General features: G+C 43.3%; 1 protein-coding gene across 1 annotated transcript in view; it reads left to right on the top strand.

The window, feature by feature from the left end:
* The first annotated feature begins 7721 nt into the window (after positions 1 to 7721).
* LOC147900532 (ATP-dependent RNA helicase DEAH12, chloroplastic-like) overlaps positions 7722 to 19260 on the top strand; it is a 44987-nt gene continuing 33448 nt past the window's right edge. Inside the window, exons 1-2 of the mRNA XM_087376719.1 lie at positions 7722 to 9159; positions 9336 to 11559. Of these exons, the coding sequence (XP_087232845.1) occupies positions 8359 to 9159; positions 9336 to 11559 (3025 nt within the window). The 5' untranslated portion in view covers positions 7722 to 8358. The remainder of the gene's footprint in view (positions 9160 to 9335; positions 11560 to 19260) is intronic.

Consider the following 19260-nt stretch of genomic DNA (forward strand, 5'->3'; position numbering starts at 1 on the left):
AGAGCTTCTCTTTGAAAATATGCAAGAGTGACCATTCTTATCTTCTTGCCAATTACTTCCAACATATCATGAGTTATGTATAGGAAATTGAATGTTGAAAGACAAAACCATTCTTGTATACCAATACAAACTATAAAGGATGGAAACAAATGTCATTTAATCACCTTACAACATTTGATACACTGGTGGTCTTTCACAACATCTTCATTTAGCTTTTTTGGTAAGACCTTGAGAGTGCAAAGTTGATGTATTCGGTTCAATTCCTCCCTTTGCATGAAAGTTTAAAGATACCCCTTTGACATTAGCATTCCATCATTCATCTTAATCTTAAGGGAAATGAGAATTCTAGCACACTAAGAACATTAGTTTATGATAACAAAACACACAAAACATGCAAAAATATATTTATAATGAGACGAGATGGATACGAGCATACGCGCTCTTCCATCGCTTGACATATTCTCCCATCCATCCCCTCACATACAACATACCATCCCACATATTTAGAGCTTCATCCACTACTTCCAAGCACAAAATGAGATGAGATGGATATGGGCATATGACTCTTCCATCACCTATCATATTCTCCTATCCATCCCCCCTCATGTGTAACATACAACACTTTATATTGCATTTAACACAGGTACAATATTGTTTATCTCTTCGACTTCACTGTTGTCACTGAGTAGCTCAAGCTCGTCTTCTTCTTTGCTGAATGCACCCTCGGCAACTAATTCTGTAGTCAATCATTGTCCAACAATTCTCATTATAGTGGCTTCACTTACTGCCCTAGCTGCCGCAACATCAAATCCTTTCAAAAATCATAGATTTTTAAAGTAAAATACTAAATATGCAACTCTTGATGGCTTTAAACGATTGCATCTCTTAGAATGGATAAAATCGTATGCACTCCAATTTTGCTCACATGCACCTGATGATGCAGCAATAGAGAGCACATGAGTTGCAACATGTTGTAACTCCAATGTCTCTCCACCATATTCCTTCCACCAAGTAGGTGCAATAGTCATCTTAATAGCATCAAGATTCCAAGGATCTCCAAAAGAGCCTTCGTGATTCATATACCTCACTCGTTGTTGGTAGACCAATTTGCCTTGATCTCTTGGAAGCAAGTTCTTACAAACCTCTCAAAAGTTACTTATGACTTCTGGATTCTGTGATTGAGTGCATGTATTTGATATTGTGGATGTACTGCAAACGCAGCTCCATGCAAAGGAGTGTGCATTTGCTTCCATCTCTTATCGACCAAATATACCACTTGTTGCTTTTCCCTAGATTGTACAAGATGCACACATTTACTGCCTAGTAGTGCGTACTGTGTCTTTTTCTTGAGCCAATTCGCCCATCGTCTATCAGCAATAGTCTCGACTAAATCTTTACACACTTCCAACAATCTAGCAAGAACTAGAAAAGAAGTGGCAAATCTAGTTTGACAAAATTGCCTTAGTTGCTTCACAGAGTGCTCTTTGAATACTACATGCAAGTATTGATGACTCTTTATAAAACTCACTATGGCGTTAGCATCTTGTAGTACTAGTTGCAATATGGCAATTGTCCAATATCCTTCAACAATAAGTTGAGAGTATGAGCGCCACATGGCACCCATATCAGAGTGGGATACTTTGCCATGACCATCTCACCCACGGTCTTGTAAGTCGATGCATTATCTCCTGTTACTAATGCAGTAACATTTTCACTACCACCAACTTTACGAATTGTTCTTTTGTATATTTTTACAATATATGCTAATGTTTTTTATTTGAGACGTATCAATACTCTCCAAAAACATAGTTCCCTTAGAAGTAATGCACATTACATTTATCAAGGGTATGGCTTGCTTGCTAGCCCATCCATCAAAATCAAGAGTGCACCCATATGTAGGAATAAAATCCAATATATTTTTTTTCAAGTAGCCGAACAACGTTTGTTTGACTCTATCAAGATGAGTTGTACGCATTTTATTATAATCCAGAAAAACAAATCCTAGTCTAGCACAAGACTTCAAGGCATTACGAAACGTCTCATCTCTCATGACATTGAATGGTATACCATCTTTTACAAATGCTTCTGTCCATCTTAAGTGCTCTTCATGCACTTGTTGCCGAAAAAATCCATCCTCTGTAGAAGATTGTTCTCTCTTCTTTATCTTCTTTACCTAACAGGCATTAGTCGCATCAAAACTCACCTATGAATCGCTTGCTAGCAAATCTACATCACCTTCATGTACAGATACACCTCTTGCATTTATTGGTGCTTCTCCTTCAATCGTCTCATCAACCTCAGCGCTCACATCTTGTTGACTTGGACAATTCCTTATCAGGGTCAGATTAACCACTTTCTTCCATTTCTCTAAATATGGTTTGCATAATGGAAGAACATCGAGTGCATAAGCAAGCTTCAACATCACTGCCTATTCTGAGAAAATGTTGCTTGAGAGTAGAACCACCCGTGAACTTGTCTCCATAATATTTACACTACACGAAAGAGACTGAGGCATGTACTTTTCATATCTCCATCACATATGACCAAATCTTTCCATGCACCATGCTTTTGAAGTTGCAAAAAAAGCAAAATGCAAAAAAATTAATTTGTATATGCAATATACTGCAATACACATGTTGTCGAAAACAACACATATCCTTTAAAAAATACTTTCAAGAATGCAATATATTTTTGTCATTCATTCACGGTCTATTGAAAGAATATGAAATATTCATTCAAAAGAAAGTGTAAGAACGAGTAATTAAAATTAAGAGACATGGATTCATTTCTTTTGAAAGAATACACTCAAACTGTAAATCATTCATTCACATTCTATTGAAAGGATATTAAATATTCATTTAGAAGAAAGTGTAAGAATGAGTAATGAAAATTGGGAGACATGGATTCATCTCTAATAAAAGAACACTCAAACTGTAAATCATTCATTCACATTCTATTGAAAGAATATTAAATATTCATTCAAAAGAAAGTGTAAGAATGAGTAATAAAAATGGAGAGACGGATTCATTTCTATTGAAAGAATATACTCAAATTGAAAATCATTTATTCACATTCTATTTAAAGAATATTACATATTCATTCAAAAGAAAGTGGAAGAATGAGTAATAAAAATAGAGAGACATGGATTCATTTTTATTCAAAGAAGATACTCAAATTGAAAATCATTCATTCACATTCTATTGAAAGAATATTAAATATTCATTCAAAAGAAAATGTAAGAATGAGACAAGTGTTCTAATAACCTTTAAAACTTTAAATTCATACACCTTCAAAACTCTTTGTATTTCTTTTACGTTCTATTGAAAGAATATTAAATATTCATTCAAAGAAAGTCTAAGAATACAAACACAAAATAAAGTCATATTTTTCACAAGAGATTTAAGGAACTCCACAAGGAGATCCTAGAAGTTCCAGATACAAAAATTTTATCACAAGAGATCTAAGGAACTCAACAAGGAGATCCTAGAACTCCCATAAACAAATTTTCTCACAAGAGATCTAAGGAACTCAACAAAGAAGATCCTAGAACTCCCATGTACAAAAAAATTCTCACAAGAGATCGAAGGAACTCAACAAGGAGATCCTAAAACTCCCACAAACAAATTCTTTAATCTCTTATGGTCGGCTAGGGAACCAAGCATGAGATAAGAGACACTAGCAAACGGTGTCCTTATATACAGAAACGTAGTCACATATTCATCCTAATACAGGTTTATTCATACAAATACGTTATTCGTACGAATAGGTATTCGTATGAATAAAATCTATTCGTACAAATATAGAGGGATGATGTGTCGATTTATGTAAAAAATGTGACGTATCATCGCTTTTTTACTCAATTTTTTCTTTCATTTGAATCATTCGAGCAATTTTCTCGCATTTTTCGAATCACGAATTCGAATTTTTTCTACTTAGCTATTTCTGTAAAACACACAAACTGGGAAAATCATTGGATTCCACTTTGCTAATCTAGCGTTGATAAACAACTTTCTAACTAGGATTTTCTAAAGTACCACACTATATCTATAAGAAGGGGTGGCTTTCCATATTCTCACAATTCTTCATCTTTAAACATCAAGCCTATCCAAAGGGGCTTTATCAATCCATTGGCTCACCACAGTCCATGGTTCTCGAGGCATCTTTAGATCTCATAACTAGCAGGAGCCCGTCTTTGAGAGCCTAGTCAATTAGCCACGGTGATCTTCCCAGTGATGTATCTCCATAATGCCAGTAGTGTTGGTAAAGATATTCTTCAAACTTGAACCAAGCTAGCCAAATTTTCAAATTGAGGACTCTTGATCTGGCTGCCACATAAGATAACACGATTCATACTTATCCTTCAAGGAGATAGCCATTCCAATGGGGCATCCCAAATATTTCACAACCTCACCTGCTTTATACCATTTGAATGCAAAGTCATGACCAATCTCGAAACTCATTCCATCCCAACTACACTAGTGTAGTCTTATTCTCATTAATCCTATTAGGTCCCGGAGTTTTACCCCTTGCCATAGCAAACATAGTGAACTCGATTTCTGACTTGGTAAAAGGATGCTATAATTGGACAGTTTCATATGGAAGCACAGTCCATTGCAGATTCCTCAGAAAAACCTCTAATCAACTTTAATAATTTGGAATCACAACAGGTCTAGTCCCTATGCAATGTTGGAAAGGTAGGCAACAAAAGCTTCAGCTATTTTGAGGTTGCGATAAATTGCATTACCATCCTTATCAATAACCATTGTAATATTCTCCTTGTGTTTTTTGTCTCGGATTGCTTAAAGAAGAAGGCGGATGGAGAGTCCCCTCCCTCCAACCATCTCAAACTAGACTGAACTCCGGTAGCTACTAGCGTTATATGCTTAAAAATAATTAGTTGCACTCAGTAAAGGGGGATTGTAGGATCAAAAGGCATCTCTGCACTAGCTAGTAATAAGTAGCTTTGTGTCCAGTGAGTTGTGTTCTCCTCCCTCCTCATTCTTGAGCCTCTTAATCTGCCAAATTCCTTAGCAAACCGTGTTGTCTTCCTAATGCATGCATTCCAAGGATTCATTGGTTGAGAATAGCACTTTGACTCTCATCTCCATCCACTCTTTATTACCTCATCAAAAGGATGTGTTCATTTTGAAGGGTACTAGGCCCAAGCATCACTGCAAGCTCAAAATTGAAAATGATCAGAGGAATATATTATTTTTAAAACCTTACTTTGTAAAAAGGCTTCAACCACCAACCATTTTTTGTCTATTTGGCGAAAAGAATCCCAAGGTTGATCGGCATGCCAATTATGTCATGCATAAGCTTTACATGCATTTAGCATCTTGTAATCTTCCCAATCAACGAATGAACCAAAAGTTATCATGCTTCTCCATGCCATCACTTCTTGGCTTAGCATTAAGTTCCACTACGGGGCTGATCACAAACACTGCTCCAATCACCCAAACGAATAGCTTGTTTTCGAATCAATGCATTCCCTTGTTTATCCCACAATAATGCTCGCTGTGTAGAGCGATTGGCATACACTAACACCAAATAATGCATCTTGATATCATATTGTAACTAAAATAAACTCACCCTCACTATCATTGTAACTAGAAATCACACAACAACTCGAACTAATCATCAAAGCCATTCTCCCTTTACCAGAAAAAAGGCAACTAATAGCATGGAACTTGAACATTCCGCAAGTCATTACAACCTGTCTTGAGTTCCTTAGCTGAAGAACCATAGGTTTACACTTCCTAATCAGTTTCTTCACTGTTGCTTTCAAGCAAACTTCTATAATATTCCATCTCACCATGACTATAAACGCTACTATAGAGCATTGATTATTCATGTTGATGTTATTCATCTCGATCCATGTCTTTAGCAAGTAGTGCAAAGACATTAACAAAACTACTTCTATGCGCTTTACCTTTAGCCACTCTAATTGACTCACATTTGTTAGTACCAGTCCTTGGAGAATCTTCCTGCATAGTAGGTGCAACTATGTTTGACCTTCGAGGTTGGATCTCCTTCCATGCATTAACCACCACACTATCTTTCACATGACTCCCTACTTCCTTCTCCTTCCTGCTAGAGACGTTCTCTCGCTTTGCATCTTTCATTTTTTGTTCTCTTCCCACCTGCGCTTGTGCATTAGTGCTTTTTTGAGATTCTTCTCTTTTATCCACCATGCATGAGCATTTGGTCTTCTTCATAGACTCTTCAACTTGCTCTTAGACATGCAGCGCCAACCCTTTTGCTTTTTCACCTTGCATGTCCACCACCACTTCCTTTCTTTCCTTTTGTTGCAGTAAAAATAGAGGGCTCCTTTCATCTACATGTTTTGTCAGACAATCTCTTGCAAAACGCCCACTGTGACAAGACCTGCACAGATCACAAGCATCTGGAAATATCCCAAACTACACTTCAACAAATAAACTCCAACCATTGGAGAGGACAAGCTCGAGCCCTTAAAAAAGGGTCTCTCCTTCTATCCTGAAGCAAAGAGACCTTCCGTGATGACTTCTTTGCTTGCATTGGTGGAATATACAACACTATTCCAAATAGTGAAGCAATCCTTTCCAACTTAAAAAGAAGAAGCTCATTGATGTTTGGACCCAAACTGCACATTCATATTGAAGTACCTCCAGAGGATTGAATGATGCACTCCAAGGCGTACACCAAGTTGCCTTGATAGCCAACCAAACTCGAGACAAGCCCGTCTCTTTCTCCAACCAACTGCATTATTGCTCTTCCTAATGAATGGAAAATCCACAACGTTACATTTATTTTGGTAGGTAAAAGAAAACCACCTCATCTTCCAAAGTCACTCTGCCCAAGAAGAACATGAAAATCTAGAGTCTTGCAGCCTATTGTACTCCCTACACAAATTCTCCGGTTGGATGTTGATTAGCAGGTGTAAAATTCTTTTTGATTTTGCATTAGTTCCTTCAAAGGATTGATGCTTCCTAATCTTGATTTTCTGCAAATTATTCTTCAAATAGACAAGATTGACAGGATCAATGTTTTGCTTTGCAGATTTGACAACCTTAGCATAGGCATTACTATTGCATGTCATCTTCATGCCAGTCACACTGTCAATGCATGTCTTTAACACCTTCATCAACTTGGAAACGGTTGGACTCACATTTCAGAGGTTTGGGCTTGTTAGCATGCATGGTGAGCTCCTAGAATCGTAGGGCTGATTCCCATGTCTATGTCAAGATGAAAGATATGCCAAGAGGCTTCAGTTCTCACGAGTGTTGTTGAGCTAGCTGTCTATGGTGGTAGATCCAGTGAGGAGCAAAATTGCTTAAACCTGGCAACGAATTTCTAATGGAAAACGTGGGATCATCCCCTTAGCGTCCTCTTTTTAGCTATCCTTGCCAAATGTGGGATTGTCCCTTGAGCACTTTTTGCCGTGTTTGCCAGATGTGGGATTTGTGCCATCTGTGCAATATGTGGGATTGTCGGTGTGGGGGTCTTTGTCTATTGCGAGATGTGGAATTTCAAGAAATTTTGCCGACTTTGCTAAATTGCGAACTATTAATCAGATACTCTTTTTTTTTTGGCAAAGAAATTAATCAGATACTCTTTTTTTAGAAGGATAGGGTATTGGGAGGGATGTGCAGGGGTTTTGCAAATTCACAAGGAATTTCCTGGGAACATCGATTTGTGTTGCTCAGCTGCCTCGCCGTCATCCATCGGACATCCATCGAGCCATCGCACGGCTCATTCATTCAGCAACGAAACGGCAATAATTTTGTTGGGAGCCGCCGCTTGCACAATCAATTCATTGCCCTGCTTTGATTGCTCACAGCAATTTCGTTGGTGGTTTGCCCGTCATCAGGGCCACAGGAAGTGAAAGGGGAGAGAGAGCACGCAGAGCGCGCCAGAACATCATCTGCGCATTTCTGCTGTTCATCGCTTGGAAGCTTTTAGCGGCAATAGATCACCGGTGAGGGATTTTCATCTCTGCGAGAAGCGTTTAGGGAAGATTGGCGGCGAGAAAATCACGGGTGAGCTCTGTCGTTTTGTATTCTTGCATGCTCGCTAACCGCTGAGAATCGCTCCTCTCCTTTCCGAATTTCCTCTGCGCATCTTCTCCTCCTCCCCGGCTGCCTTGGGGAACGCTACCTTTTGGAGCAATTGCCTTTATGGAAGTGCAAGCTTGCGGATTGCATGCACGAAACAGAATCCGGCGCCGGGCCGCTTGGGTCTGCTGGTGGCGTCTCTCTCCGCAAACTCCCACAGCTTGGTTTGTTTGGGGTCGTATCTTACTGCACTTGGCGTACACAATTCATGCATTCAGGCTGATTACTTGAGGGCTCCTTATCTTCCCACCCCGATACTGGAATGGACCTAGGAGACGTTTCTATCCCCAGCGTCGAACATGTTTCTTCCAGGATGGAGAGTATGAGCATACTCGGCAATAATCGTGCATCTGTGCTGCTGTGTTCCTATAACAAAGGGTCGTGCGGCTCCTCTGAACGAACGCAGCTCCCAGACCTCGAAAAAAAATGCCCCGGTTTAGTGAATATCCAGCTGACACCGGGCAGGAGACCTATTGTGGCTACTCTCACCTTCTGCGACTGGAATGCAGCTGCGAACGCAGTTGTCGGCTTGTGGGAGCTCCGTCTGCAAGGTTTCCATGACCTGACACCTGAGCTTGCCAAAGATGAGCTGGGCACAACATGCAAGGCTCATCTCGACGGAAAGCTGAAAGATGTTTTTTTGAGTCATCTGGCTACACTAGAGAATGGCGAAGCTGTACAAAAATGCCAATCCGAACTTGCCACTTTACGGGAGGAGCTGCTCAAGATTCAACGAAGCTTAAGGGGGAGAAATAGCGTTGCAAGATGGACGCAACTTAGCACAGCAAAGACGGATAGTCTAACGCAGATACAACTTGTGGGTGCACAGATGTCAGAATATATGAATGGCTTGAAGGCTATAGAATTAGCCATACATTTAAATTGTGCAGAGGAGAATAAAAAAATTTCTTTCAACGATGAGACATCATTGTTCAGGCTAGGCAATGATTGGACCTGGCATCAGTTACACTGTTTGATAGAGAGAGAAACTCGTCGCTTTACAAATCGATTACCTCTTTACGCAAAGCGTAGTGATATACTTCGGAACATTCACAACAACCAGGTACTACTCATCTTTGGCGTGGCTTGTCTGCTTTACACGGAATATTGACGTTAATCAAATCTTTCTGCCTTACGTTACAGAAATCATTGCAGTGTTTGTTTTACGAGTTTGTGGTTTGTCTATGATAGCTCGAATATATTCTGATTTTTGGAGGTATTTTTGTAATGGAAGGGCAGGTTCTTGTGCTGAACGGAGAAACAGGTTCTGGAAAGAGCACCCAGCTTGTCCAGTACATGGTGGATGCAGGGTTTGTAAAAAAGGGTCTTTCTATTGCCTGCACTCAGCCACGAAAAGTTGCTGTTATGGCACTCTCGGAACGGGTGGCAGAAGAATGTAAAGGGTGCAACAGACTCAATCCATTTGTTGGTTATCTGTCTAGTCCTGCATTTAGGACAGAACAGTTTCCTAAGATCCTTTACGTGACTGACCACACGCTTCTACAGTTGTGCTTTCTGGACAAGAATCTCACGCAGTTTGGTTGCATTGTTGTCGATGAGGCTCATGAACGCAGTCTCAACACGGATCTCCTCTTGGCAATGCTGAAAGAGTGTTTATCACAGAGAGATGACCTTAAGCTTATCATAATGTCTGCCACAGCTGATGCTGCATCACTTTCTGGCTATTTTGGGGCTTGTATTATTTATAGGGTAGTGGGACGCAGCTTTCCTGTTCATTTTGTGTATGAGCCAGACGAAGAAGAGGACCTTGAACAATTTGAAAACAGGCAAACTCATTCAGGAAATAGTCACCATGTTTCGCGGGTTGTTCAGAAAGTGGCTTCTATCAATGCTGGGCCAGAGGAAGGGGACGTACTTGCATTTCTTACTTCACAAGCGGAAGTAGAATGGGCCTGCAGCCAGCGTTTTAGTCCTGCAGCCATAGTTCTCCCCCTCCATGGGAAGTTGCGGCATGAAGAGCAGCAATCGGTTTTCAAGTTGACCCCACCTGGTATGAGAAAAATTGTCTTTGCAACTAACATTGCGGAGACTTCTCTTACAATCCCTGGCATAAAATTTGTGGTTGACTGTGGCTTGGCAAAGGAAAGCTTTGTAGATGCCAAAAGTGGAATGAATGTCTTGAAAATATGCCGAATCGATCAAAGTGCAGCATTGCAGCGGGCAGGTCGTGCTGGTCGCACACAAGCAGGCATCTGTTACAGACTTTACAGCAGGCACGAATTTGAATCTATGGTGCTTCATAGGACACCAGAAATTTTACGAGTACACTTGGGGCTTGCAGTTCTAAAACTTTTGGCTCTTGGTGTGCAAAAGATCGAGTCGTTTGATTTTATCGACTCTCCAAATCCTGCAGCGATTTCCCTGGCAGTCAAAAACCTGTGCCAACTTGGTGCAGTGGTTGAAAGAGACGGAATGCAACATGTAACCACATTAGGCTGGCAGCTAGCAAAACTAGGTGTGGATCCTCGCCTGGGCTTTATTGTTTTGAAGAGTGTTTCTCAAGGCCTGGGAAGGGAGGGACTCGTGATTGCAGGCCTTTTATCATGCTCAGGTAGCATTTTTTTTCGCTCAGGTACTGAAGATGAGAAGATAAGGTCTGATTGCCTGAAAATGAGGTTTTGCCATATCTATGGGGACATATTCACAATGCTGTCTGTTTACCAAGAATGGGAGAGCATAGCCGAAAAGAATCGTAACACATGGTGTGTAGAGAACAGCATAAATGCTAAGGCTATGCGACGATGTCGTGATAATATTTGGGAAATGGAATGGTGCCTTAAACATGAGCTACAGGTGGAGATATCCACTCTTTGGTCCTGGTTCTTGGGTGCTTCAGAAGAATGCAATGTGACCTTGAGGAAAATCTTATTTTCTGCCATGTCAACAAATTTGGCAGTCTTTTCTGGAAATGAACGTCTTGGCTATGATGTTGTCTCTCTTGGAAAGCAAGCTTTTCTTCATCCGTCCTCAGCGCTGTTAGTTTTTGGACATTCGCCTAGTTGGATAGTGTTTGGAGAGCTACTTTGTACATCGCAAGAGTTTTTGACATCAGCTACTGTGGTGGAACCTGAGTGGTTATCTGAAATTGAACCTCCGCCTCCCTATGATATCTCTGCAATAATGTCTTCCAGGCTGAGAAAAACTATAGTCCCGAGTTTAAGTAGGTGCTTGTTGAGCAGATTATGTGGGAAGTCTTTTAGGAACCTAAAATCCCTCACAGAGCTAATTCGTCAAGGGGGTGACCAACGATGTATACTGGAGGCAGATTATGAGAAACAAGAGCTTGAGATTTACTGTACACAAGATCTTATGGAAAAAGCACAAGCGTTGATCATGGAGGCAGTGAAGCAAGAAAAGAGACGTTTGGACAACGAATGTGTAGAAAAGTGCTTGTTTCAGGCAGCTCTTGGCAAAAGCTCACCTGTCATGCTGTTTAGTGCAGGTTGGTTCTAATCTTTTTTAAGGGAATTATTAATCTTGTCTCCCTTGCAATCAAAAGTGTGTAATATTTCTAACAACTATATCGAGCTTTGGTGAACCAGGATACCTTTTTTCCTGGTCTTTGTGGTGTTATGTGTTTGACTTCCCTGGATATTAAAGCTTCATATCAATTGACACGTTGAATCTGTCCATCAGACCTAGGATAATTGGCCAAGCTGTAATAAATGCCATACTTAGAGATTCAAAAGGAGAGGTTGAGAAGTTACTTGTGAACTTTGAATTCAGAATATCTGTTGAACGAAGCGTCGTGCAATGTCAGGAGCGTCAGCAATCTTCTTGCATGGACTGAAATGTGCCATCTCGGATAAAGAATTCATGACTGATGATTTGAGCATTATAAACTCTCTTCTTTCTTTGTTGTTTGGCTTATTCTATAGAAATATTTTAATTTGTGAGATTGGATATATTCTGGTCTTATGAGAATATATATATTGCTTTTAAAAAATGTATGCATCAGAGCAATAAAGGGGCATATGCAAGGCTGAAGGAGTCATGGAGGGAGTTTTTGACTTGTCTTCATTTGCTGACGAGTGAGACACAAGTGATTTTGTTTGCATCATTCTTCATTTGCAGCTAAATGCTAAGTAGCACTGAAGAGCCAGTAAGTTTTACGGTGTGCTGGAGATGGTACTCTGTGCAATTTTTGAGCAGAATCTGCAAATATTCTTGCTGTTAGGTTACACAAATATGACCCCCATGGGGTAAAGAAAGCCATTGTTAAGGAGTCAGGGTGTGAATCTGTGATTCTGATCTAGAAGCGTGTTCCTAGGTTTTTGTGTTTTTCTTGGATTTTGAGAGGTTGCGGATTGAGAGTTCCTCTTCGTGTCTGGTTATTGGGCGTTTTTTGTGGACGTCTGGTATGGAGATTACTCTCCCACCTCGGCCTGGGTACTGTGTCGTTTCGAATTACTTTTAAAATAGCTAGTGGCATATTGGCCTTTGAAAGAGTTGGGCATGTCCATGTAACAGCCATGGGAGAAGCCACGACCTTGGGTAGTTCCATTATATATTCAATAGTTATGTGGAAGTTAGCAAAAACTGATTTCTCCTTGAGCTCCTCCCAAATGGAGTTTGGAACCTTGATGCCTCGTTGAGGTAGCTTCTGATGCGGCAATAACAGTAGGGGCATGGTTTGCGACAATTATGTGTCTCAGAATGCCCCTGGACTTGCCCTGTTACATAGCACAGCGCCTATGTAGAACTGCAGATTTTGATCTCTCAAGGAGGCTGTCATTTCTGTGCATACAAAAAGGAAAAAAGAGACTGCCGTGCATATACAAGAACTCTCTCTCTCTCCAAGGTTCTCATCAGCCCGCCCCCCCCCCTCCCCCCTCCTCTTCTCCCGTCCTTCCCTCATCTCTCTCTCCCTCTCTCTCACACACACTCTCTCTCTCATCAGACAGAATGAAGTGCATCCCTGCTTGTTTTCCACAAACTTTAGGTTATTAAAGTGGCCTCCAACAATCCAAGACTTTCCTGCCTCCTGTTTGTTTTAGCCAACTCTAGGTTGTTAAAGTGACCTTCAACAATCCAAGAGTCTAACTTGGGTTGGCAGTTCGTAAGGGCCACCCTATACATGTCGAGGATGCTTGTCACTGATTTGTAATATCCCAAGTAATCTCTTCATGTTTGGCTGCGGTCAAAGAGTCGAATAATTCTTTATTTGACTTTGGTCACAGCATTGATTAAAGGACAACAAGACTTGGCTTTGGCCAAAAGTTCAAGGAGTGTTACCTACCATCAATCAGCCTACCATCAATCAGAGTATTATAGAGCTGACTTCCGTCAAAGAGACTTGACTATGGTCAAGAAGACTCGACTATGGTCAAGGAGGGTTGACCCTGGTCAACTAGAGAATTGGATTGTGCATTGGTTTGCATGGCGGGGAAGCTCATATAGACTAGGATTAGTCGACAGTTTTTTTTGCATGTGAAATGCTAACAATTAATGGGTGCCATGGTGCATTGAATTGATTGTTGCATGTTTTGAGAGTGGATTATTACCACGGTCTTCAAGGGAACCGTGCTATCCTCCAGGTGGTGCCGACCTTTCCATGAGGCCGTGGGATTAGGAAGCTCTAGAACCTGACTAAACATGGAATGTAATTGGTCTTAGTCAGGGAGCTTTGGGATTACCAGTTGCTATATTCGGAGCACAGTCTTCCCCTAGCTCTTGTAATCTCTGGCCTTTGTGCCATTCAGCTTGTGTTCGAGGTTGGACTCTGTTTTTCTATCAAGTAATAAAGACCTTCGGGAGCGCCCATCCCTTGTGAGGTATACTGTGTGCATGCCTCATTCTCTCTCCTTTTCAGTAAATCGTGTTACATGCATTTCCGAAGCATGGAAGCTGCTCACATGGACCCATCTTGGATCAGAGCTTTGGCTCACTACTTCTCTTCGTAGTGACGATCCCAAGTCATGGGAAAGAGAGTTTTCCAATATTGAGTGCAAGAGAAGAAGGGGAACTAAGGTGCTGAATCCACAACAAGCACGTTGTCTAGTACAAGAGGTGAGCTATCAGGCACGTCCCGGAATAAATCTATAAGCAAAACGACGGTTCTTTTGGAGAGCACAACTCACGTCTTGCAAGCCATCCTTTGTGCTGCATTTCTCCATGTGATTTCACTTATAGCTAATAGAGGAAAAGATTCTCATTTGTAACAACAAAATTTCTAAATTTGTACGATTGGATATATTCTAGTCTTACAAAGGTATATTTTTCTATCACCTTAGCGGACATGCAAATTCCTTGAATTTCGTCCAAGTGGTGATCAGTTGTTTAACTACATCACGCGCAGTGCATAAGCCCCAACAGCTTAAAATTCTCATTTATAAAAACAAAATTTCTAAATTTGTACGGTAGGATATATTGTAGTCTTACAAAGGTATATTTTTCTATCACCTTAGCGGACATGCAAATTCTTTGAATTTTCGTCCAAGTGCTGATCAGCTGTCCAACTACATCGTTTTATCTTACGCGGGTGCAGAAGCCCCAATAGCTAAAAATTCTCATCTATAGCCTTACAAGGTATATTTTTCTATCACCTTAGCGGACATGCAAATTCTTTGAATTTTCATCCAAGTGGTGATCAACTGCTCAACTACATTGTTTTATCTTACGTGGGTGCAGAAGCCCCAATAGCTAAAAATTCTCATTTATAACAACAAAATTTCTAAATTTGTACGATTGGATATATTATAGTCTTACAAATATATATAATGGAGGAAAAGACATAGGTTTGTGCTCGGCATCTTCCACCCCCCAATTGGGATATACTATCTTTTGTTCTGGCAACAGTGTGCACATTAATGATGGATGTATGCATGCTGTCTTCGAATGGCTTGAAAGAGTTTACCAACATACAGTATCTTTCTGCCAGTTGACAGTCGCACCGAGGCAACAATTGATGAATTGTCCCGGTTGGATTAACGCCCATGGTGAATTCCGTGAGTGGGCATCTAGCCAACCGGGATCTTCATCTGCCATTGTTGGTAGTTGTTGCAACCAATTCCAAGGACGCATGGGAATTGAACAAGGCAAAGTCCGAGAGTAATCCATCACCGGCCGATTATGACTACATAGCAAGATGTTTAGTTTGTGTTGATTGTACCATTTGTGGTGTTGGCGGTCAAATGGTCCCTAGACGATATCTTTTACTTCACAAAGACACAGACATAAATTTTTCCGCATAGACCAGGCAATGTAGCACCTTTGCGTTTCAGATCATAAGAATTAAAGCTCTGTTTGGAATATGCTCCAGGCTATTCCTTGTGGTTGTAACTCTGTGATGATGGCTGATCTCTTTTCGAAGTATGTTGGTGGTGCACTTGTCTTTACATGGAAGCGTACTATCTTTGATAGTGTGAGGGATTGATTGCAGAATTGTTCACAATTTGCATAATCTTGTAGTGCTCTGCATAGTAGCAAGCTGTAGTCGGAGTTAACTGATTGGAGTTTTCCCCGTCGTCTTGGGTAGGTGGATTGTCAGTAATCCTGGTTGGCATGGCTCCTTTTGGAGACCAAGCTAAGGACAATAGCGCAGATTCAGTTGCTGTCAGAAGGTGAAGACAACTTAACTAGGCTGACCCTGAAGAAGTAGTTCGTCCCAAGATGCTGGAGCTTGAGGAATAGAGAATGGACCCGCGTCTGAAGCATCTCTTTAATGATGGTCATATGGAGGCAGTGGATGCACCTCTAGCTCTCCAGTAGGAAAGTACCAATTCCAGGATGTTCCCTTGCCTCTTGCTAAATATTTCGCTCAGAGACCACACCGTGCTGATCACAGGAAGAAGAGCAGAAAGTATGGTAAGAAGAAGAGGAGTCCCAATTCATCCACCAGTTCCAGCTCAAGCTCTAGTCATCCTCTTCCTCGTCATCGTCTTCAATCTGATACCTCCAGCAAGCGAAATTGGAAAAGTGAGAAGTCCTCCAAACAAAAGCCAAGAAATTCAAAGAGGGTGGTAAATCAGTTTGTTTTATCACCTACGATGGGGCTAATGGGCAGATTGAGAAGGTTATGCAGTTCGTTCGACAATTTGATGTGCCTTTGGTATGGAGAACTTCCTTGAGTCCTCCCAAGTTGCGCATGGTTAGCCTACACCACTCTGGAACAGCTAGTGTTCAACTCCTCGGAATTGGAAGGGCTACAAAAAGATATTCTTTGCCAAAGCCATTCCGAGATGAGGTTCATCTCTGTTTGGAGGGACTCAATATGGATGCAGGAGAAACAATGGAGGCATATAATCAAAAGTTTTGGGATGCTGATTTGCAGGTTGCTCCATTTTGAGAAAGTCTCTTTCTAGAAAGACTGAGCCTTCATAAATACACAGCATATCAAGGGTATTCAGGATCTGATGAATTCTGCTTCAGTGGCTGCCCTCATGCACATTCTGTGACATGTCATTGTGTCTTGGCTATCTCCGCCCTGCCCTGCCCCTCCGCCTCTCCGCCCTGCCTCTCCGCCCTGCACCTGCTACCCTTTGCCCCCTCTCACTAGCCTCTCCGCCCTGCCCGCCCCCTCTCCAGCCCTCTCGCTAGCCTCTCCGCCCTCTCCCACTAGCCCCTCCGCTTCCTCTCCGCCCTCTCGCTAGCCTCTCCGCCCTCCCCGCTAGCCTCTCCGCCCCCTCCCGCTAGCCTCTCCGCCCTCTCGCTTTGCCCCTCTGCCTTGCGCGCTAGCCTCTCCGCTCCCTCCCACTAGCCTCTCCCGTTAGCCTCTCCCGTAGCCTCTCCACTCCGCCTCGCCTCTTCGCCCTGCCCCTCGCCTCTCCGCCCTGCACTCGCTTCCCTCTGATTTGCCCCTCTGGCCCTCTCGCTGCCCCTCCCAAGTTGCTCTTGTTTTGCCCCCTCCGCCTACAGCTCCGCCTCCCCTGCAACCCCTCCTTTGCCCGTTGTTGCCTCCCCCATAATGAATGGCAAAGGGGGATGAGGACAGGGGACTAGGCGGGAGACCCTTGGGTCCAAATTTACATACGTGAGGAGATGGGGAAGGGGAACGGTGACAAGGGGAAAACACAAAAGCAACTCAGCCTGGAGAACCTCAACAAACGCAGCAACCGGAGCAGTTTGACAGTGGACAGCACCGCGGCCCAAAAGAAAGGGGCCCACCCGAAGCCCATGCCACTCACCACATCCTCGATTTATGGTTACCACCACTATTTCACCACCATCATCCGCCTCATCATCTACGCCACCTCTCTCCTCCCCCTCTCCTGCATCATCATCAGAGGTCTCCTCTCTAGTAGCCCCACCACTAGGCCAACTGGCCACGGCTCCACAGTACTTTTCCCTCGTATCCCCTCTACCTCTCAGTCAGCCACCCTTCATCACCTCGTCGGCCTCGCTACTCCTACATACCAGTCCCCCGCCCAGATCACGCTGTCCCCACCCTCAGTACAACCTCAGCAGCCCACCTTCATTCCAACCCCTCTCGAGATTCAGTTCCCACCTGGGCCAGGATATCTTAGGCCCCCACCAGATGCTTGGGACTCCCTATTGGATGAGATACACAGCATCCGGGCCGGTCAGGCAGAGCTGACACATTACACTCATGAGCAGGCTCGATACACCCAGGAGCAGGTCCGCATTATACACGAGCAGGGCACCCTTATCTAGGGACTCAGACACGACATCACAGCTTCGAGAGGAGCTCGGAACCCTGAGAGCAGCACGTGGAGGGACCCCAGTCACAGAGATGGAGGCACAGATAGCCACGATACAGTCGACTATAGCAGAGACGACTAGGTGGGTGGACGTGGCGAAACGGGAGCCCGCAAAGGCAACCGTTTCATTCGCCATATAGGAGCAGCAGCAGGGCTTCGAAGGCCCTCAACATCCGGATACGAGGAATCACGTGAGACAGCACCAACACCACGGCGACGCCCATGGAGGAGGCGATCACCTTTGTGACCATCACCATGGGGGTTCCCGACCATGGCATAGAGGGAGCATGGCGTGTTGGGAGAGACCCCAACCGAGAGCAGTCCCTAGTCATTCGCTTCAGAGATTCACATGCTCGACTAGCGACACTCTGACGTCGAGCCGCTCTACGAGAGCATCCCACCTTGTCCATGGATGAGGATTTGACACCACTACAGATTGAGGAGCGACGAGTTCTTCTCCAGCAGCGGGATGTTGTCCGCAAGGAGGGAAAATGGGCCGTGCTCCGAGATGGCCGTGCTCCGAGATGGTAGGTTGTTGACTGGCACCCGTCGGGCTCCCATCCGTATCCCATAGGGGGATGGGGCTTATGAGACTCATGTTTTCGAGACCCTAGCCTGCACCATTTGGAACTGTAATGGTACCTTATGGTCAGACCCAGGGAACTTCTCGGAATCTTACACAGGACGAGACATAGTCTTTTACACGGAGACACCACACCAGAGCCCAGAGTGTCCACTATCGATAGTCAGTGGCTACACATATTAGGAGTCAGCCTTCAGGGATGAGACGAGGGATACAGGAGGAGTTCGAGGATCAGGCGGGGTCACAGTATTGTACATGTCTTCCCTCGCTGGAGGACGCACACTCCCGATTCATGTGGATCCGGATCCGATGCACAGCCTCTCGTGACCTTTTCATAGCAATATGCTACTTCCCGCCAGACACATCCCACTTCGCCAAAGTGGCATGAGAGGAGGATGAGACATCGCCATATGTACCCTTACATCAGGATATCCCAGACCTTTCAGCCCGCAGGGAAGTTCTCCTTGTTGGGGACTTCAACGCCAGGACAAGCACGCGCCAGGCACCACTCCTGGACTTCCGAGACGACTCTATCATGCTACCAGACATGGACCTAGACGGAGCAAGTATGACCGGGATCTCATCGGACCGACACGGGCCTGTTACACCATATGGACACGCGTTCCTTGATCTGGGTAGGATGCATGATCTCATCATCTACAATGGGCTTGACCTATGGCCCTCCTCAGGTGGTTTTACTTGTTTCCCACACGGGGGGGGGCACTAGTGTAGTAGATTACATCATGGGATCCCCTACCTTCACCTCATGTATCACCGACTTCACCATAGCACCACGTCCTCCAGGAGTTGATCACACATACCTATTCTTCACCATCGCCACCCCACGCTTAGCCACACCACACACACCACATGGGAAGCATGACACCTACCACGACATACA

The sequence above is a fragment of the Dipteris shenzhenensis genome, chromosome 7, assembly GCF_047967505.1.
Source record: "Dipteris shenzhenensis isolate YYH24624 ecotype China chromosome 7, Dip_SZ_1.0, whole genome shotgun sequence".
NCBI classification, from domain to species: Eukaryota; Viridiplantae; Streptophyta; class Polypodiopsida; order Gleicheniales; family Dipteridaceae; genus Dipteris; species Dipteris shenzhenensis.